The sequence below is a fragment of the Gorilla gorilla genome, chromosome 10 (genome assembly GCF_029281585.2).
Source record: "Gorilla gorilla gorilla isolate KB3781 chromosome 10, NHGRI_mGorGor1-v2.1_pri, whole genome shotgun sequence".
NCBI lineage: Eukaryota > Metazoa > Chordata > Mammalia > Primates > Hominidae > Gorilla > Gorilla gorilla.
This window is the reverse complement of record NC_073234.2, coordinates 95,335,528-95,361,215: the sequence shown is the minus strand read 5'-3', so window position 1 is coordinate 95,361,215 and position 25,688 is coordinate 95,335,528. Positions and strand designations below refer to the sequence as shown.

Genomic DNA, 25,688 nt, shown 5'->3' with positions numbered 1-25,688 from the left:
GTATTGGAGGCGGGGTCGGGTGGGGAAGCCTGCAGGTTGCATACGTAACAAGTCTTTCTCAAGAACCTAAAATATAAGTAATTTGGCCCAAACACCTCATGCCAGAGAGCCGCACAGGGCTAGCAGATATGCAGTGAATGTGGAGAAGAGAAATTGAAATTCTGAAGTGTACTGAGATCCATGGAATATTGAAATTGCTAAAATAGCCTTCCCCAAAAGGAAAGAACACTGCATGGAATGGGACATGGGTGAGAAATTCTGAAAACAACCTGTTAAACTGGAATATGTCCTCACAGCCTGCATAGAAGGCAATGTCAAAGCGACACACTGGTAAAATCTGCAACTTATATTGTAGGACATGTCAGAATTAAAGAGTTAGATATTAGTACTAGTAAAAATAAAAAGAAAGACATCCCAGAATGTCTGGCAAACTTTCAGGTGGAGTAACTGCACTGAAGTTTGGTGGGACAGGTAACGTAGAAGAATTTTTTAAAAGACAGTTACAGATTCCTAAATGCTGTGAAAACTACTCTTAAAGAGCAGAATAGGAGGAATGACTAACCTTTTTAAATGCAGCTAACTCCTCCTGTTTCACACCTAGTAGAACAGAGAGGCTGGCCTGATCCGGCTGGACACTGGGTTTGGCTGTGTGCAGTTCCCGAGAACTGAGAGTTTTGTTTTGGTGCATTCCAGATTAGGATTCACTAACTCCAATTGATGAAAATTTAAAAATTCATATAGAAATAATTAATAGAAATGCATAATTATTACAATGAATGTTGCTAAGAATGTAAGTGTTGAAATGTAATTAATAATTAAGAAAATGTGCAAAGTTTCCCAGAAGTCCATTATAATGCTGTGGTTGAGGATTCTATGAATATGGTTAAAAAAAAAAAAAAGAATCATTGACATCGGGTGTGTTTGTGGGTGCCTGTAATCCCAGCTACTTTGGAGGCTGAGGCAAAAGCATCACTAGAGCTCCGGGAGGTAGAGGTTGCAGTGAACTGGGATTGCACCACTGCACTCTAGCCTGGGTGACAGAGTGAGATTCATCTCAAAATAAATAAATAAATAAGAATAATTAAGCCAATTATGATCGTAAGAACAGCTCTGACTGATATTGCTGGTGTGGCTTCTTTGTTATCCACAGCAGAATTTGCAATCACTGTAATTTCTAAAGAAAACAAAAAATTTGCCATGGACAGAACGGGTGTATGAGTGAAGAGGGTATGGGAGGTGGCCTTTTCAATTCTGAAAATATGCTTTATCACAATTAAAGAACTATGATGGGAAAACAACACTCTTCTCCAATAACTTCCAAGAAGTCAGTTGAACATAATGAAAAAAAGGGCTAGCTGATGTTTAAGAAAAATCACTGTATTCATCAGTTATCAGCTTCAGTTGGGAGTATATGTAATAGCTGACTACTGTCTTTCTCCATCCCTAGAAATAATTTATTTTGTGTTTTCTAATAAAGAGATATTTGTGCACTCATATTACTGAGTGCAGGAGACATGTACAATATTTTGCTTTAAATGAAATCAGTTATGACAATTTTATTATTATTCTGATAAAATAAATTTTTTAATGCTTGCCACCACTAGATGAGAAGTTCAAAAGCAGCCTTTCTATAGAAAGTAAAATTGACTATGTAAAATTATATGACAACTTCATGTAATAATTTTTTATTGTAAAAATACATTTTTCTTATTTCTCTTCATAAAAAAGTCTTAGAAGCAATATCATCCTAGTACTTGGCCTCTAGACTATTATTATTTTCCACCAAAAAGAACCAAAACACCTTCCAAAAGTGGTTGGTCCCACATCTGAGGCAGGAAAAGTAAAATATGGATATGGGATATCATGATATGCCAGAAAGCAAAAACGTTATCAAAGGGTAATCAGACCATGTCCCAGGGACATAGAGCATGCTTGAAGTTCCCACTAACCAAAGATGAGACAATTTAAGCATCAAAAAAATAAAGATGCAATTTAGTAAAACACAGGAACATAGAAGAATTAATAATGAGTTAATCAGTTTAAAAAGGGTGGCAGATGGAGCTCCAAACAAAACTCATTAAATACCACAGAAAGTTGCTAGGGCAATAAATAATTACCCTGTAAATTAATAGTAAAATAAAAAGAATTAAGCACTTGTCCTTCCTTTCTTGTATAAACTATATTTCAGGGTAACCAAATATCCTTGATATATGAGAAAGGTCATTCTAGTCATCAAACATACCAGCTAATAAATGCAAATGAAATGATAAAATTAAAAAATTTCCATTTGCAAACCCTTGTCAACCTAAATCATAAACAGAGAGAGAGAGAGAGAAACTCTAAAAGAAAATTATGTTTATTTGGGAAAAGGCATTGCAATGGGAATACAATGGATAATAAACTAATGTGCATATTCCGAGGATAAAAGAAGACAAAGTTTCTTTAAAAAATGATGAAGATTACATAATCATTTTGGGATAATTATCCTTGGTTACAAAGATTAACAAGGATGGTGCCAGTTCAAAGTTGGATAGACAGTGACTGGGCAGATGTCCTCACAGAAATATTTTTTGTGTGTACAGTTGCAATGACCTTTGTGCAAGATCATGATTTTTGCAGTTTTTTTTTATAGTTCTTGTTATCAGGCGTTTGTGCATAAGAGCCCTCCACTGATGGCCTTCTGATATAGTTTGGCTCTGTGCCCCAACCCAAATACCATCTCAAATTGTAATCCTCACATGTCAAGGGAGGGGCCTGGCGGGAGGTGATTGGATCATGGAGCCAGTTTCCCCCATGTTGTTCTCATGATAGCAAGTGAGTTCTCATGAGATTTGGTGGTTTAAAAGTGTGTAGCAGTTCCCCTACCCCTTTCTCCCCTGCCACCTTGTGAAGAAGGTGCTTGCTTCTCCTTTGCTTTCTGCCATGATTGTAAGTTTCCTGAGGCCTCCCTAGCCATGCAGAACTGTGACTCAATTAAACCTCTTTTTTTCATAAATTACCCAGTCTCAGATAGTTCTTTATAACAGTGTGAAAATGGGCTAAAAGAGAACTGGTACCAGCAGTGTGTACTACTATAAAGATACCTAAAAATGTGGAAACAACTTTGGAACTGGGTAACGGGCAGAGGTTGGAACAGTTTGGAGGGCTCCAAAGAAGACAGGAAATTGTGGGAAAGTTTGGAACTTCCTAGAGATTTGTTGAATGGTTTTGACCAAACTACTGATATGGGCAATGAAGTCCAGGCTGAGGTGGTCTCAGATGGAGATGAGGAACTTATTGGGAACTGGAGCAAAGGTCACACTTGCTATGCTTTAGCAAACAGACAAGGCATTTTGCCCCTGCCCTAGAGATCTGTGGAACTTTGAATGAGAGAGATGATTTTAGGGTATGGCAGAAAAAATTTCTAAACAGCAAAGCATTCAAGATGTGACCTGGTTTTTCCTGAAAGTGTACAGTTATATGTGCTCATAAAGAGATGGTTTGAAATTGAGACTTACGTTTAAAAGGGAAGCAGAGCATAAACGTTTGGAAAATTTGAAGCCTGTCCATGTGATATAATAGAAAACCCCATTTTCTGAAGAGGAATTCAAGCCAGCTGCAGAAATTTACATAAGTAACAAGGAGCTGAATGTTAATAGCCAAGACAATGGGGAAAATGTCTCTAAGGCATGTCAGAGACCTTCATAGCAGCCCTTCCCATCACAGGCCTGGAGGCCTAGAGTGGGAAATATGGCTTCATGGGTCAGACCCAGGGCCCCACTGCTCTATGAAGCTTTGGGACTTGGTGCCCTGCCTCCCAGCCATGCCAGCTCCAGCCATGGCTAAAAAGGGCTAGGGTACAGCTAGGGCCATTGCTTCAGAGGGTGCAAGCCCCAAGCCTCTGTGGCTTACACATGGTGTTGGGCCTGCGGCTGTGCAAAAGGCAAGAGGTGAGCTTTGGGAGCTTCTGCCTAGATTTCAGAGGAGGTATAAAAACTCCTGGATGTTCAGGCAGAAATCTGCTGCAAGGGTGGAACCCTCATGGAGAACCTCTGCTAGGGCAGTGCAGAAGGGAAATGTGGGGTTCGAGCCCTCACACAGGGTCCCCACTGGGGCACTGCCTAGTGGAGCCTAGTGGCCACCATCCTCCAGACCCCAGAATATCCACTGACAGCTTGCACTGTGCACTTAGAAAAGTTGCAGGCACTTAATGCCAGCCTGTGAAAGCAGCCACAGGGGCTGTACCCTGCAGAGCAACAGGCGCGGAGCTGCACAAGGACCTCGGAGCCCACCCCTTGCATCAGCATGCTCTGGATGTGAGACATTGAGTCAAAGGAGATCATTTTAGAGCTTTAAGATTTAAGGACTGCCCTGCTGGGTTTTGGACTTGCATAGGGTCTGTGGCCCCCTTGTTTTGGCACATTTCTCCTTATTTGGAATGGGAACATTTACCCAATTCCTGTACCCCCACTGTATCTTGGAAGTAACTAACTTGCTTTTGAGTTTACAGGCTCATAGGGAGAAGAGACTTGCCTTGTCTCAGATGAGACTTTGGATTTGGACTTTTTTTTTTTTTTTTTTTGAGACAGAGTCTTGCTCTGTCGCCCAGGCTGGAGTGCAGTGGCGTGATCTCTGCTCGCTGCAAGCTCCGCCTCCTGGGTTCACGCCATTCTCCTGCCTCAGCCTCCCGAGTAGCTGGGACTACAGGCGCCCACCACCATGCCCGGCTGATTTTTTGTATTTTTAGTAGAGATGGGATTTCACTGTGTTAGCCAGGATGGTTTCCATCTCCTGACCTCGTGATCCGCCCGCCTCGGCCTCCCAAAGTGCTGGGATTACAGGTGTGAGCCACCGTGCTTAGCTGGATTTGGACTTTTAAGTTAATGCTGAAATGAGTTATGGCTTTTCCAAAGTCATGCATGAGTGCATGTTTGGTTTTTTTGTTTTTTTTTTTGAAACGGACTCTCGCACTGTTGCCCACAGACTCTCGCACTGTCGCCCAGGCTGGAGTGCAGTGGTGCCATCTTGGCTCACTGCAAGCTCCGCCTCCCGGGTTCTCGCCATTCTCCTGCCTCAGCCTCCCAAGTAGCTGGGACTACAGGCACCGGCCACCACGCCCGGCTAATTTTTTTTTGTATTTTTTAGTAGAGATGGGGTTTCACCATGTTAGCCAGGATGGTCTCAATCTCCTGACCTCGTGATCCGCCCGCCTCGACCTCCCAAAGTGCTGGGATTACAGGCTTGAGCCACTGCGCCCAGCCACATGATTGGTTTTGAAATGTGAAAAGGACATGAGATTTGGGAGTTGAGAGGGGTGGAATGATATGGTTTGGCTCTGTGTCCCCACCCAAATCTCATCTCAAATTTGAATTGTCATTCCCATATTTTGAAGAAGGGACCTGGTGGGAGGTGATTAGATCATACTATTCTTGTGATAGTGAGGGAGTTCTCACGAGATCTGATGGTTTAAAAGTGGCAGTTTCCCTTGAGTTCTCTCTTTCTCTCCTCTCACCTTGTGATGAAGGTACTTGTTTTCCCTTCACCTTGTGCCATTATTGTAAGTTTCCTGAGGCCTCCCCAGCCATGTGGAACTGTGAGTCAATTTAACCTCTTTTGTTTATAAATTACCCAGTCTCAGATAGTATCTTTATAGCAGTGTGAAAATGAATACACCATAATAATTGCAGTGTATTAGTTGGCTTGAAGGACACACATATGCACACACACATACACACATACATACGTACAACCACCACCATTCCTTGGGCTGCTCAAAGGTGCTATTAACTACCAGTAGACTTATGCTATATGCATCTGCCCCAACTCCGTTTTCAAGGAGGCAGATTGCCAAAACCAGAGAAGAGTGCCCTGCCCACATTCCACACCTTTGTTTTCATTCTGTAACCAGAGATAGAACCAGCTACCTGTAGAATCCCTGCATACCTCAGTTAGAGATTTAATACCTGCTTCCCCTCCCCATCCCAAATTCCCATTGACTCTGGAAAAAGTCCTTCTTGGCTTTACATCTTGCACACCCACACTTAGAAAGTATACTTCTGGCTTAGCACCGGGTGCAGGCCACCAAATGAAAGGACACTACCAACTGAAGTCTCTGATTCTTACCATTTGCATTTTTTTTGAGACAGGGTGTTGCTCTGTCACTTAGGCTGGAGTGCAGTGGCGCAATCACAGCTCATTGCAGCCTTAACCTCTCTGGGCTTAGGTGATACTCCTACCTCAGCTTCCAGAGTAGCTGGGAATACAGTTGTGCACCACTGTGCCTGGCTAATTTTTGTATTTTTTGTAAAGATGGGGTTTCATTAAGTTGTCCAGACTAGTCTCGAACTCCTGGGTTCAAGGCAACTGCCCACTTTGGCCTCCCAAAGTGCTGGAATTGCAGACTTGGGCCACCACACCTGACTAACATTTGCATGATGTTTTTGTCTATTTTTCAAAAATGATATTTTTGCCTATTTTTTTCTCTTTTCTTAATAGTTTTTGTGAGAAGAGATGCTTTCCTATTAACATGCACTTTGCTTTACTGTTAGCACCTACTGCACATCAATGTCTGGAAAGAAATAGATCCATAAGGAATCTTGTTTGGCAAGTTGAACAAGTTAGTTGAGCTTCCATTTCTACATCTGCAAAAGGGGAAGAGATTTTTACCTCATAGGGTACTGTGGGAATTATAAACTGAATATGAAATCACTTTGTACACTAAAAGCATCATAAATATATAAATTCAGGTAATAAAATTCTAATTGGATCAGCAATTCAAAGTCTCCTAGTTGGGCATCCTGATTTTGCTAGGTTTCATTTATTACAACTAATATAAACCACATCAAACTAGCTTAAGATAAATGGAGAAATGTTATATAAGAATGCCATGGTGTCTTTAAAAAAAAATGAGCAGAAAAACAGCAGCACTATGAAAGAGGGCCTTTAGCGGGCTCCAATCTTTCCTGTCCCTATCTATGCCCTTCTCGATGACTCAAGGAGTTGATGCATTTATGAAATTGTGTCCTTCCAGAGTCTACATAGTCCCTTCTACAACATGATGTGGGCACTTGAGGCCCCAGAATTTTCAGGAAGAAAATACCTGAGTTTATTCCCAAGGCCTGCACTAGCCTCTTCCCTGGGTCTGTCTTCCCAAGAGCAGACTGTTCCATCAGTGCGCCCCTCTGGTCCCAAAGCATAGTCAAGGGGCAACTGTGTGGGGGGACTGTGGATGGTGCTTGGATAGGATCCTGAGGTGTCCATGTACATGCAGTGTGTGGCCCTTAGTGGTACTTGATGGAAAAGGGAAAAGACCACGTGGCATCTCTCCCCCAAAAGTCACTTTCCATTGTAAAATTCCAAGGGGTCACAGAGTTTCAAATGTTCAAACCTCACCTCCTACGTAGTTATAAAATCTATTTGTCAAGATATAAAGATAGAAAAGATCTTATTTTGAGTTGGGTGTGGTGGTTCACGCCTGTAATCCCAGCACTTTGGAAGGCCAAAGGGGTGGATCACCTGAGATAAGGCGTTCAAGACCAGCCTGACCAACATGGTGGAACCGTCTCCACAAAAAATACAAAAATTAGCTGGGCATGGTAGCAGGTGCTTGAAGTCCCAGCTACTCAGGAGGCTGAGGCACGAGAATCACTTGAACCCAGGAGGCAGAGGTTGCAGTGAACCGAGATCATGCCACTGCACTCCAGATCATGCCACTGCACTCCAGCCTGGGCGACAGAGTGAGTGAGACCCTGTCTCAAAAAAAAAAAAAACTTATTTGTAGTTTGTTTTATTAATTTATGGCCTTTCAAATATTTAAACACAGTTATGAGAGCCACCATTTGTACTCTTGCTCCTGGTTCGATTAATGTTAGGGATCAGACATCTCTTCTTTTGCAAAGGCAAGCTATGTCCTCAGCTCCAAGATAATAAGCAAAAGGCTCAGTCACAGGTAGAGAACAAATTCCAGTCTCTCAGCCCTGCTGCTAAATTCCTGAAAGAGAATCAGATTGGCTCAGCTTAGGTTGAGAAGGGGAGGAGAGCTCCAATCCTGGGTCCAATCAACTTAGTACTTTGGAAGTGGGTCTTTTCATAGAAATAAGACTATTAGGAGAGGGAGACATTCCTGCTGTAGAATGAGCAGTTCCCAGAGAAATATGGCAGGATAAGAGTCCCTACTGAATATTCAACTTCACAGGTAAAGTAAATGCAAGACTTATTTCTCTTATTTCAATGGGGAAAATTGGTAAAACATAAAAAATCAATATATTCCAGTTAGAAGACAAATTATAACATGCTTTGTTAGTCTTTTATAGTTGGCTTTAACAGGAACAATAAGTACAAACTATAGTGGAGAGGAAATTTCTTCTGCTAAAGAGAAATTAAAGTTTTATTAATATGACACTCAATCCTTATCTTCATATATTTTAAGAATTGCTCGGTGTGCTAATACAGGTCTAATAATTTTTTCCTTATTAGAAAATCAAGCTAAAGTGTTAATAAAACATTCCATTGACTTCTTCTTCCAAATCTCCATTGTTTAAAAAAAAAAAAGTAACAAACCTAATAAGGTATACAATGTTCTGTTATAAAACACTTGCCAAGCCTTCTAGCTATAGCAGAATGAATGCAGTTCACAATTGAGAACTCTAACAGTCCTATTTGAAAAATACAAAGGTCTGGAAACTAGTATTTGCTTTGGATACAAGAAAAACATGTAGAGTAACACTGTTTCAGCAAGATTATCTCCAAGTGACAGTATCAAATATGGAAGGACTGAGAAAGTTATATTTTCAACTTTTCTGAAAAGGAAAGCCTCATAAAAAGAAGAAAGGCGCACATTGTTGCCATTTCCATGTACGTTTCTTCACCTCAAATAACCTACTGTTACTGTTTATACTTAAACTGAAAGGCCCATCTATTATGCCCAAGTCTGAAGCTTAACCTCCTCTATACTTCATGCAGACAAAACTTCTGCTGATCTCATTTGGCTCCCTAGACAATATACAACCATCCAGGAGTCATCCACAATTCCAAACAAAGGATTATTTGCTCAGGAGCAAACCAAGGGGCCATAATTCCACATCTACAAGGGGCTTATGGGGAGTAATTTAGGTGTAATGGGGAATAGAAATTAGCCGGGTGTGATGGCATGCGCCTGTAGTTCCAGCTATTGGGGAGGCTGAGGCAGGATAATCGCTTGAACCCGGGAGGTGGAGGTTGCAGTGAGCCGAGATTGCACCACTGCACTCCAGCTTGGGCAACAGAGTGAGACTCCGTCTCAAAAAAAAAGAAAAAAGAAAGAAAAAAGAAAAAGAAAGAAATGTGGTCTTAAAACATTTTTGCTTGGAATATACAATTAAAGAACATTTAGATACTATGAAGTCCCTCAAATGTTTTAAAATCTAAATATAAAAATGTTCTCATAAGTCTAACCACTAGTAGCAAAAGAGGCAATTCCAACATATTGTATATATTGATATTTTAAAAATAAAATATTATATTACTTAACGAATGTAAATAATATGGTGATTTAACACTACCATCATTCATTTTTCTAAATGTCAATAAGTTGCTCTTTAATAGTCCCTTTTGCTCCTTGAATTCATGTTTCCTTTTCACTCCCTCACAGAATTGTACGTTAATATATTTTTGTGCTTACACCCTCACATTGATCGCCTTCATCATATTTCTTTGCAATAAAACTATGTATATAAATTGAAATTATGTAAATAGGTTTTTCTCTATGATCTCAATGGTCTAAGTGTTTCATTAAAAATCATCTGGTTATTATATGTATTAGCCATAAATCATTGCAAATATCATAAAGTATTGTACATTTACAGTATTATAAGATTGGAGATGGGAGAGAGGTAGTAGACCTTTCGAAGTTTAGTGGGACAAGGGCAATTGTGAAAGGGAAGACAATAAAGAAGTACAATGGCTCTTGACCATGGGGAAATTCTCAGGTAGTTCAATTTTTGAAATAATAAACATGAAAGTTAAAGTTATATGTGTCCAAGTGCTCCCCTGGGAATAATTCTTGTAACCCAAGAATGTGCATATTTTGGTTTGAAGATCTTTGGACTGGCTGAATTTACTTAAGGCTCTATTTGAATAGTAAGAACACTCCTTTTACTTAAATTGTTAGTTCCAGTGGAAAAATTAAAAATTGTAAAAGATGCCTTATTGAACACTTATGAGAATCTGTTTGAAAACATTATTATTTTTATTTGGACTTGCTGGGGAGAGAGCTGGTAGTAAAGAGGAACTGAAACTATCTTCCTGCTGCATCTATTCTTCATAGCCACCGCTTGTCATTACTTTCATTTGTACTGCAGAAGCAATTGGTTCTTTCAACCTTCTGGGGGCCCTAAATTGCTCAATGATTAGTCTTCTCTTAGGAAAGTTGTATTCTCTTTCATCTTTGTTTGCAACTGGACTCAATCCATATCTGTTTTGAAAACTTTACTGAAAGAAGTAAAGAAGCAGCCAATACATTCCAACATCTTGAATTTTTTTTAACCTTTTCTTTTAAAGCTATGGCTTCCAAGAGCATTTGGTCTGCTTTCCAAGTTACTGTGGATGACAGCTTTCCAAATACTTTCCCACAGTATAATAAATGTGGACAGCCTTCCAGATGATATTAACTGTGTTCTTGTACCCACTGCCTGGCCACTCAGTCAGTGCCCATTTTTAGGTTACCAAAACCTGTCATTTTTAGGATACAGGTTCACTTGCTATAATAAAACCCCAAAATAACAGTGGTTTAAGCAAAATAGTTTATTTTTCATGTAACAATCCAAGTTTAAGAAAAACTTGGCTGGAAGAGCAGCTCCTTGATATTGGGGCCCAGGCTTCTGTCATCTTGTTGTTCTACTGTCCTAAGTAGTTGCCCATGTCAAAAAATGTTCAACATCACATCCACATCCCAGGTAACAGGAAAGAGAAAAGATAAATTGAAGGACATATCTCTCCCTCTTAAAGACATGACCAGGGCGAGGTGTGGTGGCTCACGCCTATAATGCTAGCACTTTGGGAAGCTGAGGTGGGTGGATCACCTGGGGTCAGGAGTTCAAGACAGCCTGGCCAACATGGTGAAACCCCATCTCTACTAAAAATTACAAATATTAGCCAGGCATGGTGGCGAGCACCTGTAATCCCAGCTACTCAGGAGGCTGAGGCAGGAGAATCGCTTGAACCTGGGGGGTGGGGGCTGCAGCAAGCCGAGATGGCACCATTGCACTCTAGCCTAGGAGACAGAGCAAGATTCCATCTCAAAACAAACAAAAAAACAAACAAAAAATGACCAGAAGTTGCATACATTACTTATGTTCATATCCATTCGCAAGTGTTTGATCATATAGCCACACCTACCTGCAAGGAAGGCTGAGAAATGTCATTTGGTAGGTGGCCATGTGTCCCAGCTAAAAATTTGACTGACTACATACATGGAAAGGGAGAGGGATTGTATATTGTGGGACAAATAGCTGACTCTATTTGCTACAATGTCTGTCAGACAAAGGTCTAATATCCAGAATTTACAAGGAACTTAAGCAAATCTACAAGAAGAAAACAAGCAACCCCATTAAAAAATAGGCAAATGATATGAACAGACAATTTTCAAAAGAAGACATACATGTGGCCAAGAAACATGTGAAAAAAAGCTCAACATTCCTTATTATTAGAGAAATGCAAATCGAAACCACAATGAGATACCATCTCACACAAGCCAGAATGGCAATTATTGAAAAGTCAAGAAACAACGAATGCTCGACAAATGCGAGCTTGTGGAAGATTAGGAACGTTTTTACACTGTTGGTGGGAATGTAAATTAGTTCAACCATTGTGAAAGACAGTGTGGCAATTCCTCAAAAATTTAGAACTGGAAATACCATTTGACCCAGCAATCTCATTACTGAGTATATACCCAAAAGAATACAAATCATTCTATTTTAAAGATATATGCACACGTATGTTCACTGCAGCACTATTCACAATAGCAAAGATGGGGAATCAACCCAAATGCCCATCAATGGTAGACTGGATAAAGAAAATGTGGCACATATACACCATGGAATACTATGCAGCCATAAAAAGGAATGAGATCATGTCCTTTGCAGGGACACAGATGAAGCTGGAAATGATCATCCTCATCAAACTAACACAAGAACAGAAAACCAAACACCGCTTGTTCTCACTTAAAAGTGGGAGCTTAACAATGAGAACACATGCACACAGGGAGGGGAACAACACACACGGGGGCTAGTTGGGGGAAGGTGGGGAAGGGGAAGGAGAGCATAAGGAAAAAGAGCTAATCCATGCTGGGCTTAATACCTAGGTGATGGGTTGGTTGATAGGTGCAGCAAACCACCATGGCACACATCTACCTATGTAACAAACCTTCATACCCTGCACGTGTACTCCGGAACTTAAAAATAAAATTAAAAATGTCTGCCAGAAACGTTGTATGTTTTACCTCTATAATGCCCAAAAAATCATTTGGACTCCTCTATGTTACTGCAATCACAATAGCTGTCACTTCTTAGGGGCTTGTGATATTATCTGTTCAGTGATATTTCTTTCTGACAAGGCTGAGAATTACTCCTCAAATAATAATTCAGTATAGCGTGAGGTGGTTATATATCATATCAAAAGAACTGCTGAAAGTAGGTAGATCATTGTTCTCTCAAAAGAACCATGACTTGCTTAAAAGGACACTGAAGGAAATATCCATTTTTCTCAAGCTTCTCTTTAAATGACACTGTTATGTCAAGAAAGCCATTTTTCTCCCCCACCTCCTTCCTTTTTTCTTTTCCTCCTGCTTCTCCTTCCTAGATCCGTATCTAACAAACAGTTATAACGTATCTGATTTGTGCCAGGAACTTTCAAATACTATCCCACTGAAGCCATATAGCAATTACATGAGGCAGAAATGATTATCCCCAATCTACAGATGAGGAAATTGAGACTTAGAGCTTACTGAATAGCTCAAGATCACATCAGTAAGTTATACAACTACAATCCGATTCCAATTATATTTCCCCACTACACCATGGTAGTGGCTTGTTAAAAACTTCCAGGAAGCCCTACATCTCTGTTCCAGCCTAAAACAGGTGATGTGTGTGATGAAGTAGCTTTCTGTGGGAGTGTCAAACATTGCAATCCAATAGATCAAGAAATGACAAAGTGTAGCAGGTGTGAAGAGTAATTGTAGACCATATGGCAGGTACTGCTTGCTGTCATTCAATATGGATGCATTCCTTCTTCCTTAGTACCAGAACCTCTGATTTAGCTGGGCACAAAGCTGACCAACTCATTTGCACCTATACAGGACCAGTATAAGCAGAATTTTTCTATACATCATATATAATAGAAAGTATTCTTAAGGGAAAGAGGCATGATCTCCTATTTATGAAAGTTGGAATGTAAACATGATTTTGGAACATGTTATGGGTTAAATTGTTACAACCTCCTCCTTCCCCACAAAAAAAGCTGAAATCGTAATCCCCAGTACCTGTGAATGTGACCTTATTTGAAAACAGGTCTTTATAGGTTTAACCAAGTTAAGAAGAGGTCATTATATTTCCAGAAGAAGAAATATAAGAAGAGGAAAATTGAAACACACAGACAGGGAGAATGCCATGTGAAGACACAAAGACAGGCACAGAGGGCAGATGATGTGGAGACACACACAGACAGAACAAAGTCATGTGATGACAGAGACAGAAATAAAAGCAATGGATCTGCCAGCCAAGGAAATCAAGGAATGCCAGCAAAGAGCATAAGCTAGAAGAGGCAAAGAAGTAGCATCTCTCACATTCTTCAGAGAAAACCTTGGTGATGGCAAGGCCTTACTGAGAGGTGACACTGTGCTGGCAGCCCTCCCTCGCTCTCGGTGCCTCCTCGGCCTCGGCGCCCATTCTGGCTGCGTTTGAGGAGCCCTTCAGCCCGCCACTGCACCGTGGGAGCCCTTCTCTGGGCTGGCAGAGGCCGGAGCTGGCTCCCTGGACTTGCGGGCAGGTGTGGAAGGAGAAGCACGGGCGGGAACCCGGGCGGGAACCAGGACTGCAGCGGCGCTTGCGGGCCAGCTAGAGTTCCGGGTGGGCGTGGGCTTGGCGGGCCCAGCACTCGGAGCGGCCGGCGGGCCCTGCCGGCCCCGCCGGCCCCAGGCAATGAGGGTCTTAGCACCCGGGCCAGCAGCTGCGGAGGGTGCGCCGGGTCCCCCAGCAGTACTGGCCCACCGGCGCTGCACTCAATTTCTCGCCGGGCCTTAGCTGCCTCCCGGCGGGGAACGGCTCGGTACCTGCAGCCCGCCATGCCTGAATCTCCGCCTCTCCCCGCCGTGGGTTCCTGCGCCGCCTGAGCCTCCCCGACAAGCGCCGCCCCCTGCTCCACGGCATCCGGTGCCATCGACCATCCAAGGGCTGAGGAGTGCGGGTGCACGGTGCGGGACTGGCAGGCAGCTCCACCTGTGACCCCTGTGCAGGATCCACTGGGTGAAGCCAGCTGGGCTCCTGAGTCTAGTGGGGACTTGGAGAACCTTTATGTCTAGCTAGGGGATTGTACATACACCAATCAGCACCCTGTCAAAACGGACAAATCCGCTCTCTGTAAAACAGACCAATGGGCTCTCTGTAAAATGGACCAATCAGCAGGATGTGGGTGGGGGCCAGATGAGACAATAAAAGCAGGCTGCTGGAGCCAGCAGTGGCAACCCTTGGGTCTCCTTCCTGTGGGTAGGGGCTTTGTTCTTTCGCACTTTGCAATAAATCTTGTTGCTGCTTGCTTTCTGGGTCCACCCTGCCTTTATGAGCGGTAACACTCACTGCAAAGGTCTACAGCTTCAGCTTCAGTTTCACTCCTGAAGCCAGGGAGACCACAAACCCACCGGGAAGAAAGAACAACTCCTAGAGGCCCCGCCTTAAGAGCTGTAACGGTCACTGCGAAGGTCTGCAGCTTCACTCCTGAGCCAGGGAGACCATGAACCCACCAGCAGGAAGAAACTCCCAACACACCCGAACATCAGAAGGAACGAACTCCGGACAGGCTGCCTTTAAGAACTGTAACACTCACCGCGAGGGTACCTGGCTTCATTCTTGAAGTCAGTGAGACCAAGAACCCACCAATTCCGGACACATTACCATTGAACTTTCAGCCTCCAGAGGTACGATAACAAATTTCTGTTATTTTAAACCACCTAGCTTGTAGCACTGTATTTATTTAGAGTCAGAGTCTCACTCTGTCACTCAGGCTGGAGTACAGTGGCGTGATCATAGCTCACTGCAGCCTCAGTCTCCCAGGCTCAACTGATCCTCCCACCTCAGCCTCTTGAGTAGCTGGGAGTACAGGTGTGCACCATCACGCCTGGCTAAAGGTATACATATTTTACGTATATAGTATATAGTATATATCATTTAATACATAATACTATATATTACATATAATCATATAGTATATATAAATATATATTTATGTTTATATTTTTTAAAAAAAATAGAGATGGGGTCTCACTGTGTTGACCAGGTGGGTCTCAAACTCCTGACCTCAAGCAATTCTCCCATCTCGGTGTCCCAAAGTGCTGGGATTACAGGCATGAGCCACCACTCCTGGCCTAAAAATCTTTTTTTGTAGAGATAGGGGTCACCTTAGGTTGCCCAGGCTGGTCTCAAACTCATGGGTTCAGGTGATCCTCCCGCCTTGGCTTCCCAAAGTGCTGTGATGTGATTACATGTGTGAGCCACTGCACCTGGTCTGTAGGACTTTATTACAGCAGCCATGAGAAATGAATACAGTGTCCAGTCATCTTGGATTATGAGATGGCTTGCTACAGATGTCAGAACACAAGATACGGGCCTTGGTGACTTCCTGGAATACAGCTCTGGATAAGCTCTCTGTCTGGGGAGGTTTACATAATAAAGAAACAAGTTAGAGTCTTGAAGCAAGTGTCATTTAGGGTTTCTATTACTCACAGATAAACCTAATTCTGATACAAGCCATATACCTCTTCTACTAGGTGCTACCAAAGGCTGTGGTACCTAATTCTAGTCTTCATTGACTAGCCTGGTTCTCCACTTATGTGGAAATTGTTGGAAATTTGATAAAGCTAATTATATGTTCTAGCTTTGCCAAGGGAGACAGTAAAATTAAGATAGTTCTTTAGGATTGCTGGAAACTAGAGGCAAATGCCTCCAGGGTTGAAATCATGGGTTATTACGATTAAAAATGATACTTGCATAGCACAATGGATGAAAGCACAGACTGTGATATCAAATACCCCTGGAAACCAATTCCAACTCTATGCCTCACTAGCCATCTAAGTGATTTTGAATAAGTTATTTCACATCTCTACTCCTCAGGTTTCTCATATATAAAATAGATGATAAAAAGGGCATGTTAATGAATTGCTTAATTTATGATGAAAAGCATGAGTGAGATGATGATAATGACCTTATAGACTGAAGAAGGTATTAAAGGAGAAATATACATAAAGTGTTTAACACAGTTACAGACACATAGTAAGTTTCTGCCTGTCACCAGTAGAGGGTCTTGACTGCAAGTTTTCCAAGTTGTTGGCGTTTTGAACAAAGAACTGGACAAAACGCCCAGCAAAGCAAAGAAAGAATGAAGCAACAAAAGAACAAAAGCAGAGATGTATTGAAAATGAAAGTATGCTCCACAGTGTGGGAGGGGCCCCAACAGCTGCTCAAGGGCCAGGATACAGAATCTTCTTGGGTCCAAATACCCGCTAGAAGTTTCCCATTGGCCACTTCATACTCACCTCATGTAAATGAAGTGGTAGCCCACAATCAGTCTGATTGGTTGCAGAAAGCAGCCAACCAGAGGCTGAAGTGAAATTATAAAGTTCACACTCCTGTGCAAACATTGCTTTTTGCAGCCAATCAGAGGCTAAGGTGAGTTACAAAGTTATACCTCTATGCAAACAAAGACTCCGCCCGCAATCAGTCTGACTGGTTGTGGACAGCAACCATTCAGAGGCTGGAGTGAAGTTACAAAGTTGCAAACGAAGACTGGCAGTATGATTTGTTGCCGACAGCCAATTTCCCATCTGCCGCCCAGAAAAGATGGGGGGTTTGCAAAGGGAGTAGCCTCTGGTCCTTTTGTTACTTAGGCATGGAAAGTTAGGGTTTTCCTTTCTTTTTAGTTCTAGGAAGTCGGCAAGAAACAGCCTTAGGTTCCCTGCCTCTAGACCCTATTCTCCTGCCTAATTCCCACCTAGGGCTTTTGCACATGTATTTCCATTGCCATGGATGTTCTTTTAACATCATCAGACTCCAGCAAAGACACACTTTGTGTCTGGTTAATTCACATTCACTCTATAATCTCAGCTCAAAGTTCATCCCTTCATAAAACCCTGTCTTGGTCTCCCCTAAAATTCAGCCGCATATCACTTTATGATTTTTTATCATAGCTATTAGTAAAATTTGATCTAGGATAATTATTAGTGTTATTATTTGCTTGATTTCTGTCTTAACTTCTAGGCTAGCACTACTCACAGTGTGGTCTCAAAGCTCACGGGTGCTTGTCTGCAAACTATTTATTACTCATCATCCAGGAGATAAATACAGAAACTAGATTAAGTATTTAGAAACTTGTATAACAATTTGACATAGTATTCTGAGCTTGTATTTTGTATGTTTGATTTTTTTGTTTGTTTTTCTAAAAACTCATTTTTATGAAAAGCTAGAAAATATGTCTACAATAATTTTTTAAGTTTTTAACTAATCTTTCATTACAGATTGTTCAAGAAGCATGGTTTAGGCCAAGGATTAGCAAACTCTCTCTGTAAATGGTGAAATAGTAAATGTTTTGGGATTTTCAGGTCACATAGCCTCTGTTGCAACTATGTAACTCTGACTTTGTAGCATAAAAGCAGCCATAGGTAATACACAAAAGAATGAATATGGCTGTGTTTCAATAAAACTTTATAGTCAAAAACAGATGGTGGGCCAGATTTGACCCACGGGGTGTAGTTTGCCAACACCTGTTACAGGCCATAAACTCCTGAGGGCAGATATCTCATTTGTTTTATTCATCATTGTCTTTCAATGCCTATGACATCCCTCACATAATGGGTATTCAATAAATATTTATTAAAAGTTAGTCTAATCTCTAAAAGGGGTGCAGAACTTGCTTGAATTGACATGGAGGTCATATGTCCAAGGCCACCAAGCCATGGATGACCATGAAAAGGATGTTAACTGCCTGGTTAGTAAGATGTTTTTAAACTATGGATGTTCTAAGGATCAAATACATTCTGGGAAGCAATGATAATCACCAGTTGCTTGAAGAAAGAGGATGTTGGCAATTGGCTGGGTATTAAGGAAGCTGTGAGAGTTTGGGAGGAATAGTAGTGGGAGATAAAAAGTTCATGTAATATACTGCTTAGGTGGGGTTAGAGAGCATGAGGGAGAGGTGGTAATGACCCAGAAAGTGGCAGCTTCCTCTGCTTAAAAACCTTTGATGATACCACAGGCACATGAGGAAGGCTGCAAATTCTATTTCAAGGCAGCTCTGAGCCTGGTGAGTAGATAGCACGAGCAAAGCTCACCCTCCTGGAGAGAAAAAATTATGGACAAGAAGTAGTCATTAAAATTAAGTTGTGTCAGACATGCCAAAGGAATACTGTGGTGATCTGATCCCTTTATGAATCTTTGATGAATGTGTGGAGATCACAACTAGTGGGCAATGGAACAATATTGGAATGGTGGTAGATAAATGGGAGGAAATATTATCATGTTAGAAACCTCAGAAAAAGTATAAATAATGGCCGAGTTCAGCAGAGAAATCAATTACTCCCAGATGTCCCTTCTCCAAAAGGCCTATTTCACTATGACAAAAAAAATGTGTATTCTTAATATTAAACTTATGGTGAATTTAAAAAAAAAAACTTCAGAGGACCCTGAGATCAAGTCCAAAATCATATGATCTACATATAAGGTTCTTCATCATTTGATTCCAATCTATCTTTCTAGCCACATCATGCCAAGAACCCTTTTCCCAACATAGTATATGTTTCCCAACATAGTATATTTCTAGAACCACACCAGGTCATTCACTGTTTCCCTCAACATGCCCTGCAGTTTCACAGCTCAGTGCCTTTTCTCTAGCTATTCACTGCCCTACAATGCCTTTCTTTTCCTCTCCATCCAGCACATTCTTATCACCCTTTGAGGCATAGTTCAAACATCATTTATACTGTTGAAGCCTTCATGACTCACTTATCCAGGAGACAATTTGTCTCTCATTCCACTATGATTTGCCATTACATTATATCCTAATTATTTGTTTGCATGTCTGCCTTTGGGCTGAGACAGAGAGGCCCTTGAAAGCTACTTTTAATATTCTGTTGCTTAATTAAGCAAATTGACAAAAACGCAAATAGCTTGTGATGCTGCGTTTAAAGCAGTTATAGCAGTATTTTGTTCTGCATACTATCTTACTGTTTTCCTTCTGCATTGACTCCCTCACAGCTAAATCTATTTTGCTACTTTAGGACCTAGACACAGAAAACATCCCTATGAAAGGCTGATAAGCTTATCTGAAGAAAAAATGAAAGAAAAATGAAAGAAAGGAAGGAAGGAAAGAAAAGAAAAGAAAAGATGAAAGAAAAAAAAAGAGGTGGGGGGTGCCAAGGTTGTATACCCAAATCCACAAATAACCTTTAGAGAAATTTTCAATGCCATGTGCATTTGGTTAACTTGCATTTAACTTTCCAACACAATGTACTTTCAGTCATCATACTCCAAATTCAATGCATTTCCTTAGGAAGCAAAACAATCTATTTTTTTTCTCTATGGACAGAATGTTTTTGGCAACTGAAACTTGACACATAATAATGTTAGTTAAACCCAACTTCTAGTTCTTTCTAAATAAATTCCCGAATATTGTGTTTACAATAGAATGAGGATCCCAGAGACTAATAGACCCATCAGGGGACTATAAAGGAACCCAATTGGTTTCTTTTCTTTTTTTTCTTTCTGTTTTCTTTTTTTCTCTGTGTTTCCTTCTTTCTTTCTTTCATTCTTCCTTCCTTCTTTCTTTCCTTCCTTTTCTTTATCTCTTTCTGCCTTTCCTTCTTTCTTTGTAGTCTCTATGAAATAGTTTAATAGCAAAATTAAAGACAAAATTTAAAAGCTGTTTGAGGTTTCATGGAACATACTCAAAAGTTGTTAGCATCAAAATGAAACAAGTTGGATGTTGCATTTAAGTATACATCATTCTGAACTTGAACTTTTGACATTTTATTTCATAATAAATTTTGAAGTAGACTCATTATTCTCAAGTTTTTCTCATTTAAAACAGATATCAAGGTATGAGTTTTCATTTTGTAAATCAATCTGACCCCTCAAACAAAGTGAAATCTGATACTAATTTCCAAATGGCCATGCTTATTCAACTATTTTCTGAACAAGATGCCCTGCTAGACATGGGGAAAGACAATAAAAAGTTAGTCTTACATGTCTTGAGACTCTACCAGCTATGTTCCAGTCAGCAGCAGGAAAAAAAGAGGGAGTAAGGGTTGGCCTCTAGCAAGAGACTCATCTACAGAAGTGGGGCAGACATTCAGATTCAACTCAGCTACAGAGATGTCCCAGTGAGTTGGCAATAGTCAGTATCTGGAACATTGCAACAATTTGGGGTAGCATAGGAAAGTAGTTCCTCAGGTGGTCTTTACAAGTAAATAAGTCACAGATGGGGTCTTGCTGTTGCCTAGGCTGGTCTCAAACTCCTGGCCTCAAGCGATTCTCCCACCTTGACTTCCCAAAGTGCTGGGATTACAGGCATAAGCCACTGCACCTAGCCTGGAACACTCTTAATCATGAGATGCCTAGTGACTATAGACCAGTTTCCCAAGAGTTTACAGAAAAGTAAAGAGAGCCAGTAAATCAGGTCAGTAGTACCAGCAAAGTCAGACAATTGATGCAGTCATAATCTAAATCTCTAGTATCAAATAAGAGTAAGGCAAAGTGTCAGGTTTTCAGAGAATAGACAAGTTACATACAGTGACAGGACCCAGCTATCAAGGTGGATAACCCATCATTAGAACTGAGGCACAAAGTCAGAAACCAATTTAGGAACAAAAATCATGATGCTGCATCATAGAATTCTTTAGATGACTCTCGCCTCTTTTCAATATTGGCCCTGAAGGCTGGAGTGAGGTTGAGGATGACTTGGGATTCAAATGCAATGACAGGGGGTGTCAGGGAGGAGGCAGCGGGGGGTGGGGGTGGGTGTATTGCAAAAATCCAGCAAACAGTTCTGAGAATTGGTCCCTACCCTCATGACTTACACTGCAAGACTGAGAAGGGGAAGAGGTGGATGGTACTCAAGAGGAAAGTTACTTCATGGATAGACTTCGTGGATATTCAGTTGGCAAGAACAAAAGCTATCCCCTACAACGAGTTTCAACACATTGCTGTTGCCTAAGGGATACAGAGTAAAAAAAGGATGGTATGTGTTCTGAGATATTTAAGCTACAGATCTGTTCAAAATAATTAACTTATATGGGATTTATGTGGACTTCAATGTATTGGACAGGATTAAAGCCTTCACAGTTTCATTGAAAGTTCTAAGTGAACTTTGGATTGATGGTTGAATCTCTTGTATAAATTCAGTAATGAACTTTACTCTCAATTTCCCTCTCTGTCTGCCTAATGAAACCTAAAGTATAAAGTTATAAGCAAATATTTATGGCTCATAGTATAGCGCGAGTGGTTCAAGAACTTGCGACCTATTTTTGCTAGTACTGCAAGGCCAGTTAAGCTAATCAATGGCACCAAGAAAAAAGACATATTTATGGTCAAACTTATGGCCATTGGCCATCAGGTCCAGGAGTAGAGAATAAACTTATTCCATGATAGCAACCACCAAAGCCTAGGACTATGATCCCAAAATAATCCCCACCTTCACTTTACAGCCATTATGGATTTCATCATTAGCTAATAGCTTAAATTTTAGTTCTCAATCCAAAAGAATTTTTTTTCAAAATCATACTTTCTTTTCTAACTGCGAGTTGAGACCCAAAAGTGGGTTATAAAATCAGTTCAGTGGATTGGGACCAGAAGTTTAATTAAACAGAAAAGAATAAAATAGAATTGAAAAACAAAGAAGAAAAGAAAGAAACTTTTGTTTTAAGTGTATGTGTATGTGCTAGGTCTCAATATTAAATACATTTCTTTATGTGAATTACAGTTAAAATATAGGTAAGATGTAAACGTAGACATAGATATAGACCTGTATTTATGAAATAAATGACTAGCTAATTTTCGCCAAAATACTATAACCAACCCCATGGGAGATACCATCCTCCAGATTTTTGTGCATCTACAAAAAATATAATCACAATAAAATGACTACCTTTGACAGCAGGGATAACTAAAAGTTAAAACAGATAGAACAGATTACCTAACAGATAGAACAGATTACCTAAATTTTCATGCAAAGTTTGAAAGACAAACTTAAGCCAAACTTCTTCAAACTTAATTTTCTCATGTTAAAAAAGTCAGGATAATTTAAAAGAATATCTAAGTTCTCAAAATACTTGATTCTGTTCTATTCTATTCTATTCTATTCTACTCTACTCTACTCTACTCTACTCTACTCTACTCTACTCTACTCTACTCTACTCTACTCTACTCTACTCTACTCTACTCTACTCTACTCTACTCTACTCTACTCTATTCTATTCTATTCTATTCTATTCTATTCTATTCTTCTGTTCTGCCAACCCCAAACCTGAGTATAGTCATTCGCTTGCATCCATTTCTAATATAGATGTTTTTGATACAAAATATTTACAAATGTCTTTTTCATTTTAACAAAGTTTCTTTTTTCTGCCATACAATGAATTACCATTCAACAAAGAAAATATGGAAGAAAGAAAAATCACTCTTAAGCCTACCATTTAAAGCAAATAGTGAATATTTTTCTAAGCAGGGTAAATTATTCAATACTTTCCAAAGGATTAACTTATCAGGATGAGTTAAGAGATCACAATATGTAGGGTCTTCTGTTTGACTTTTATCTTTAAGTTATAGAAATATGCTTTCTGTTAAAATGAAGAGCAAATCAGTATAGCATTATAGTGTCAACCTTTGCATTGGCAGAAATAGCCACTGATAATTTTGGAGTAGGGGTGAATGCTAGAATTCCTTTTAACTAGGGTATCAGCTGCATAATTCTCTTCTGATCTCACTCACTTGTGCCGATCTTCCATTTTCCCTGCCCAGGCACGCAGTGGAAAGAGATCAGAAGACAATTCTCACAAGGAGGCAGTTTGAACCTCCACTCCCATTCTGCTCAAACTCCAGTTTAAAGATAGAAATGAAATCTAAGCAGGGTGTGGTTGCACTGTGGGATGTGAGTTTGGCCAGAGCCTTAGCATTGTTATCTCATCTGTTTAACCCACTCCCTGAGCTCTCAAAGTCCTGTCTCTGATTCATTCTTTCTTAACCCTCTGAACCTTGAACACAAAGAGCTGGCATTTTAGAACTGGATCAGAGTAGCAAGTACCATCTAAATCCAGAGTCTTTGTTATGGCCCATAAGCTCCTACATTCTCAGGCCTCTGTCTATCCCCGCGACTTCCTCTCCCGCCAGCCTCCCCTTTCATGCACTGCCCTCCTTGCAGGTTTCAAACAGATCCAGCATGCTTCTGTGGCACATGCTGTTCTCTCTGCCTGCAAAGCTTGTCCCATAGGTTTCTGCATGACCTAATTCAGATCTTGCTCTATTTGTCTTCATAGCACTTATCATTATTCCCATGGTTATTTCTATTTGTTCATTTATCTCTGTCTCTGAATATATAGAATATAAAGCTTATGAGGGCAGCAATTTTGTTTTGTTCACTGCTACATCTCCAGCACCTAACACAATGCTTAACAGACAGCAAATATTTGTTGATTAAATGAATGGATCTAAGCAGAAAGAAAAGCCAGGTGATGACTGGATATAGAGGTAAGCAGTGTGAAGCAGGATACAAATCAAATCCCAAAGATGAGATGACTAAAAGTCCAAGAATCTGCCCTTCTGTCTTTCCGTTAAGTGATTTAGTGCTCTTCTGCCCACAGCCACAATAATGAAATAAGAAGATTTCCTACTCTAAGCTAGTGGAATATTTCCAAGCATTGCTCACCAACACTTAATTGGAACCTCTCCTCTCTTCAAGTGCCCCTTCTCCATTTTATTTGGCTTTGAATCCAGACTCCCTTTCTTCACCCTAGTGACTCAGTGTGGACCAGACCTGAGTGTGGCAGTTCCCGCAATGTTGCTTCTAGTGGTTACTTCTGGTTTAAGATCCTGTGAGCAAACAGCCTAGCCCCTCTCAGCCAGTCCAGGCATTCAGGACCCTGCTGTTGCCATCTCCAACCCCCAACCCAGACCTCCTTTTCCTACTTCCAGCTTCTTTAGAGAGAACAGGCTTTCCACACTGGCTGCCATCATACCTGGGGATTTACTACTCTATTTGTCAATCATGTGAGCCAATAGATTTCTTTTAAAAATCAAAACAGACCGGACACGGTGGCTCATGCCTGTAATCTCCATGCTTTGGGAGGCCGAGGCAGGAGGATCACTTGAGCCCAGGAGCTTGAGACCAGTCTGGACAACATAGGGAGACCCTGTATCTACAAAAGAAAAAAATGTTTTTTTCAATTAGCTGGGGGTTGTGGCTGATACCTGTAGTCCCAGGTACTTGGGAGGCTAAGGTGGGTGGATCACTTGAGCCCAGGAGGTCAAGGCTGCAGTGAGCTGTGATTGTGCCACTGCACTCCAGCCTGGGTGACAGAGCAAGATCTTGCATCAAAAAAACAAAAAAGAAGAAACAGAGAGAGAGAGGGAGGAAGAAAGAAAGAAAGAAAGAAAGAAAGAAAGAAAGAAAGAAAGAAAGAAAGAAAGAAAGAGAAAGAGAAATAGGGAGAAAGGAAAGAAGAAAGAGAGAGAAAGGAAGGAAGAGAGAAAGAGAAAGAAAGACAGAAGAAAACAGGAAGGAAGGAAGAAAGGAACGAAGGAAAAGAAAATTGATTTTTTTCAGTTGAAGGATAATAAAATCCAACACAAATTCTTTTATGCTAAAAATAACATAACTGAGTAGCCCAGGTTTAGATCTGGGGTTAGAAGCAGCTCAAAGGAGGGTCCAGATATTATTATCAGGACATAGTCTCTTCATTTTTTCCTTTGAATGACTTCATTCTCAGATCACCAGCACCTCCCAGGGCTAAATGCTTTCTCAGTCACATCCAGCAGAAAAAGTGAGAAATCGTCCACACACACAAATTGGGGGAAAGGAATCACTGGAGTTAAGCTAATGTAAAGTACTAACTGTCTGAAGACTCTTGCAGAGTGGCTTGGGGTCAGCTTTACAGTAACCAACTGTGCCATGGGGGAAGGGAGAAATTCACCACTTGGAAATCTGTTGAAGTTCTTTCCTAGAAGGAGTGTGAGTGAATGTTGGGATCCATAAACAATAAAAGTTCACTACAAAGAAGCAGCAGACCCAGGCACGAGGGTGCCAGCCTGAGTCAGGCAGTCTTGCAGCAAGGAACCAGACATGAGGTCTAGATATGGTTCCAGTCCCTGGGAGCATTTAAGGGAGTAAGGCAATGCTGAACAACTTGGAGTATGGACTGGGAAGTATGATACAGCCATGAGCCAAGAGGATTAAGAACTGTCGCTAACACTAAGAAAAGGGGC

General features: G+C 40.9%; 1 protein-coding gene and 1 pseudogene across 1 annotated transcript in view; one reads left to right on the top strand and one right to left on the bottom strand.

Moving 5' to 3' along the window:
* LOC129525654 (T-box transcription factor TBX1-like) overlaps positions 1-14,339 on the bottom strand; it is a 37,540-nt gene extending 23,201 nt beyond the window's left edge. Inside the window, exon 1 of the mRNA XM_055356990.1 lies at positions 13,796-14,339. Coding sequence (XP_055212965.1) covers positions 13,801-14,295 — 495 coding nt within the window. The 5' untranslated portion in view covers positions 14,296-14,339 and the 3' untranslated portion in view covers positions 13,796-13,800. The remainder of the gene's footprint in view (positions 1-13,795) is intronic.
* Positions 14,340-18,567: 4,228 nt separating this feature from the next.
* LOC101137905 (small nuclear ribonucleoprotein G-like) lies at positions 18,568-18,759 on the top strand (annotated as a pseudogene).
* The last annotated feature ends 6,929 nt before the right edge of the window (positions 18,760-25,688 follow it).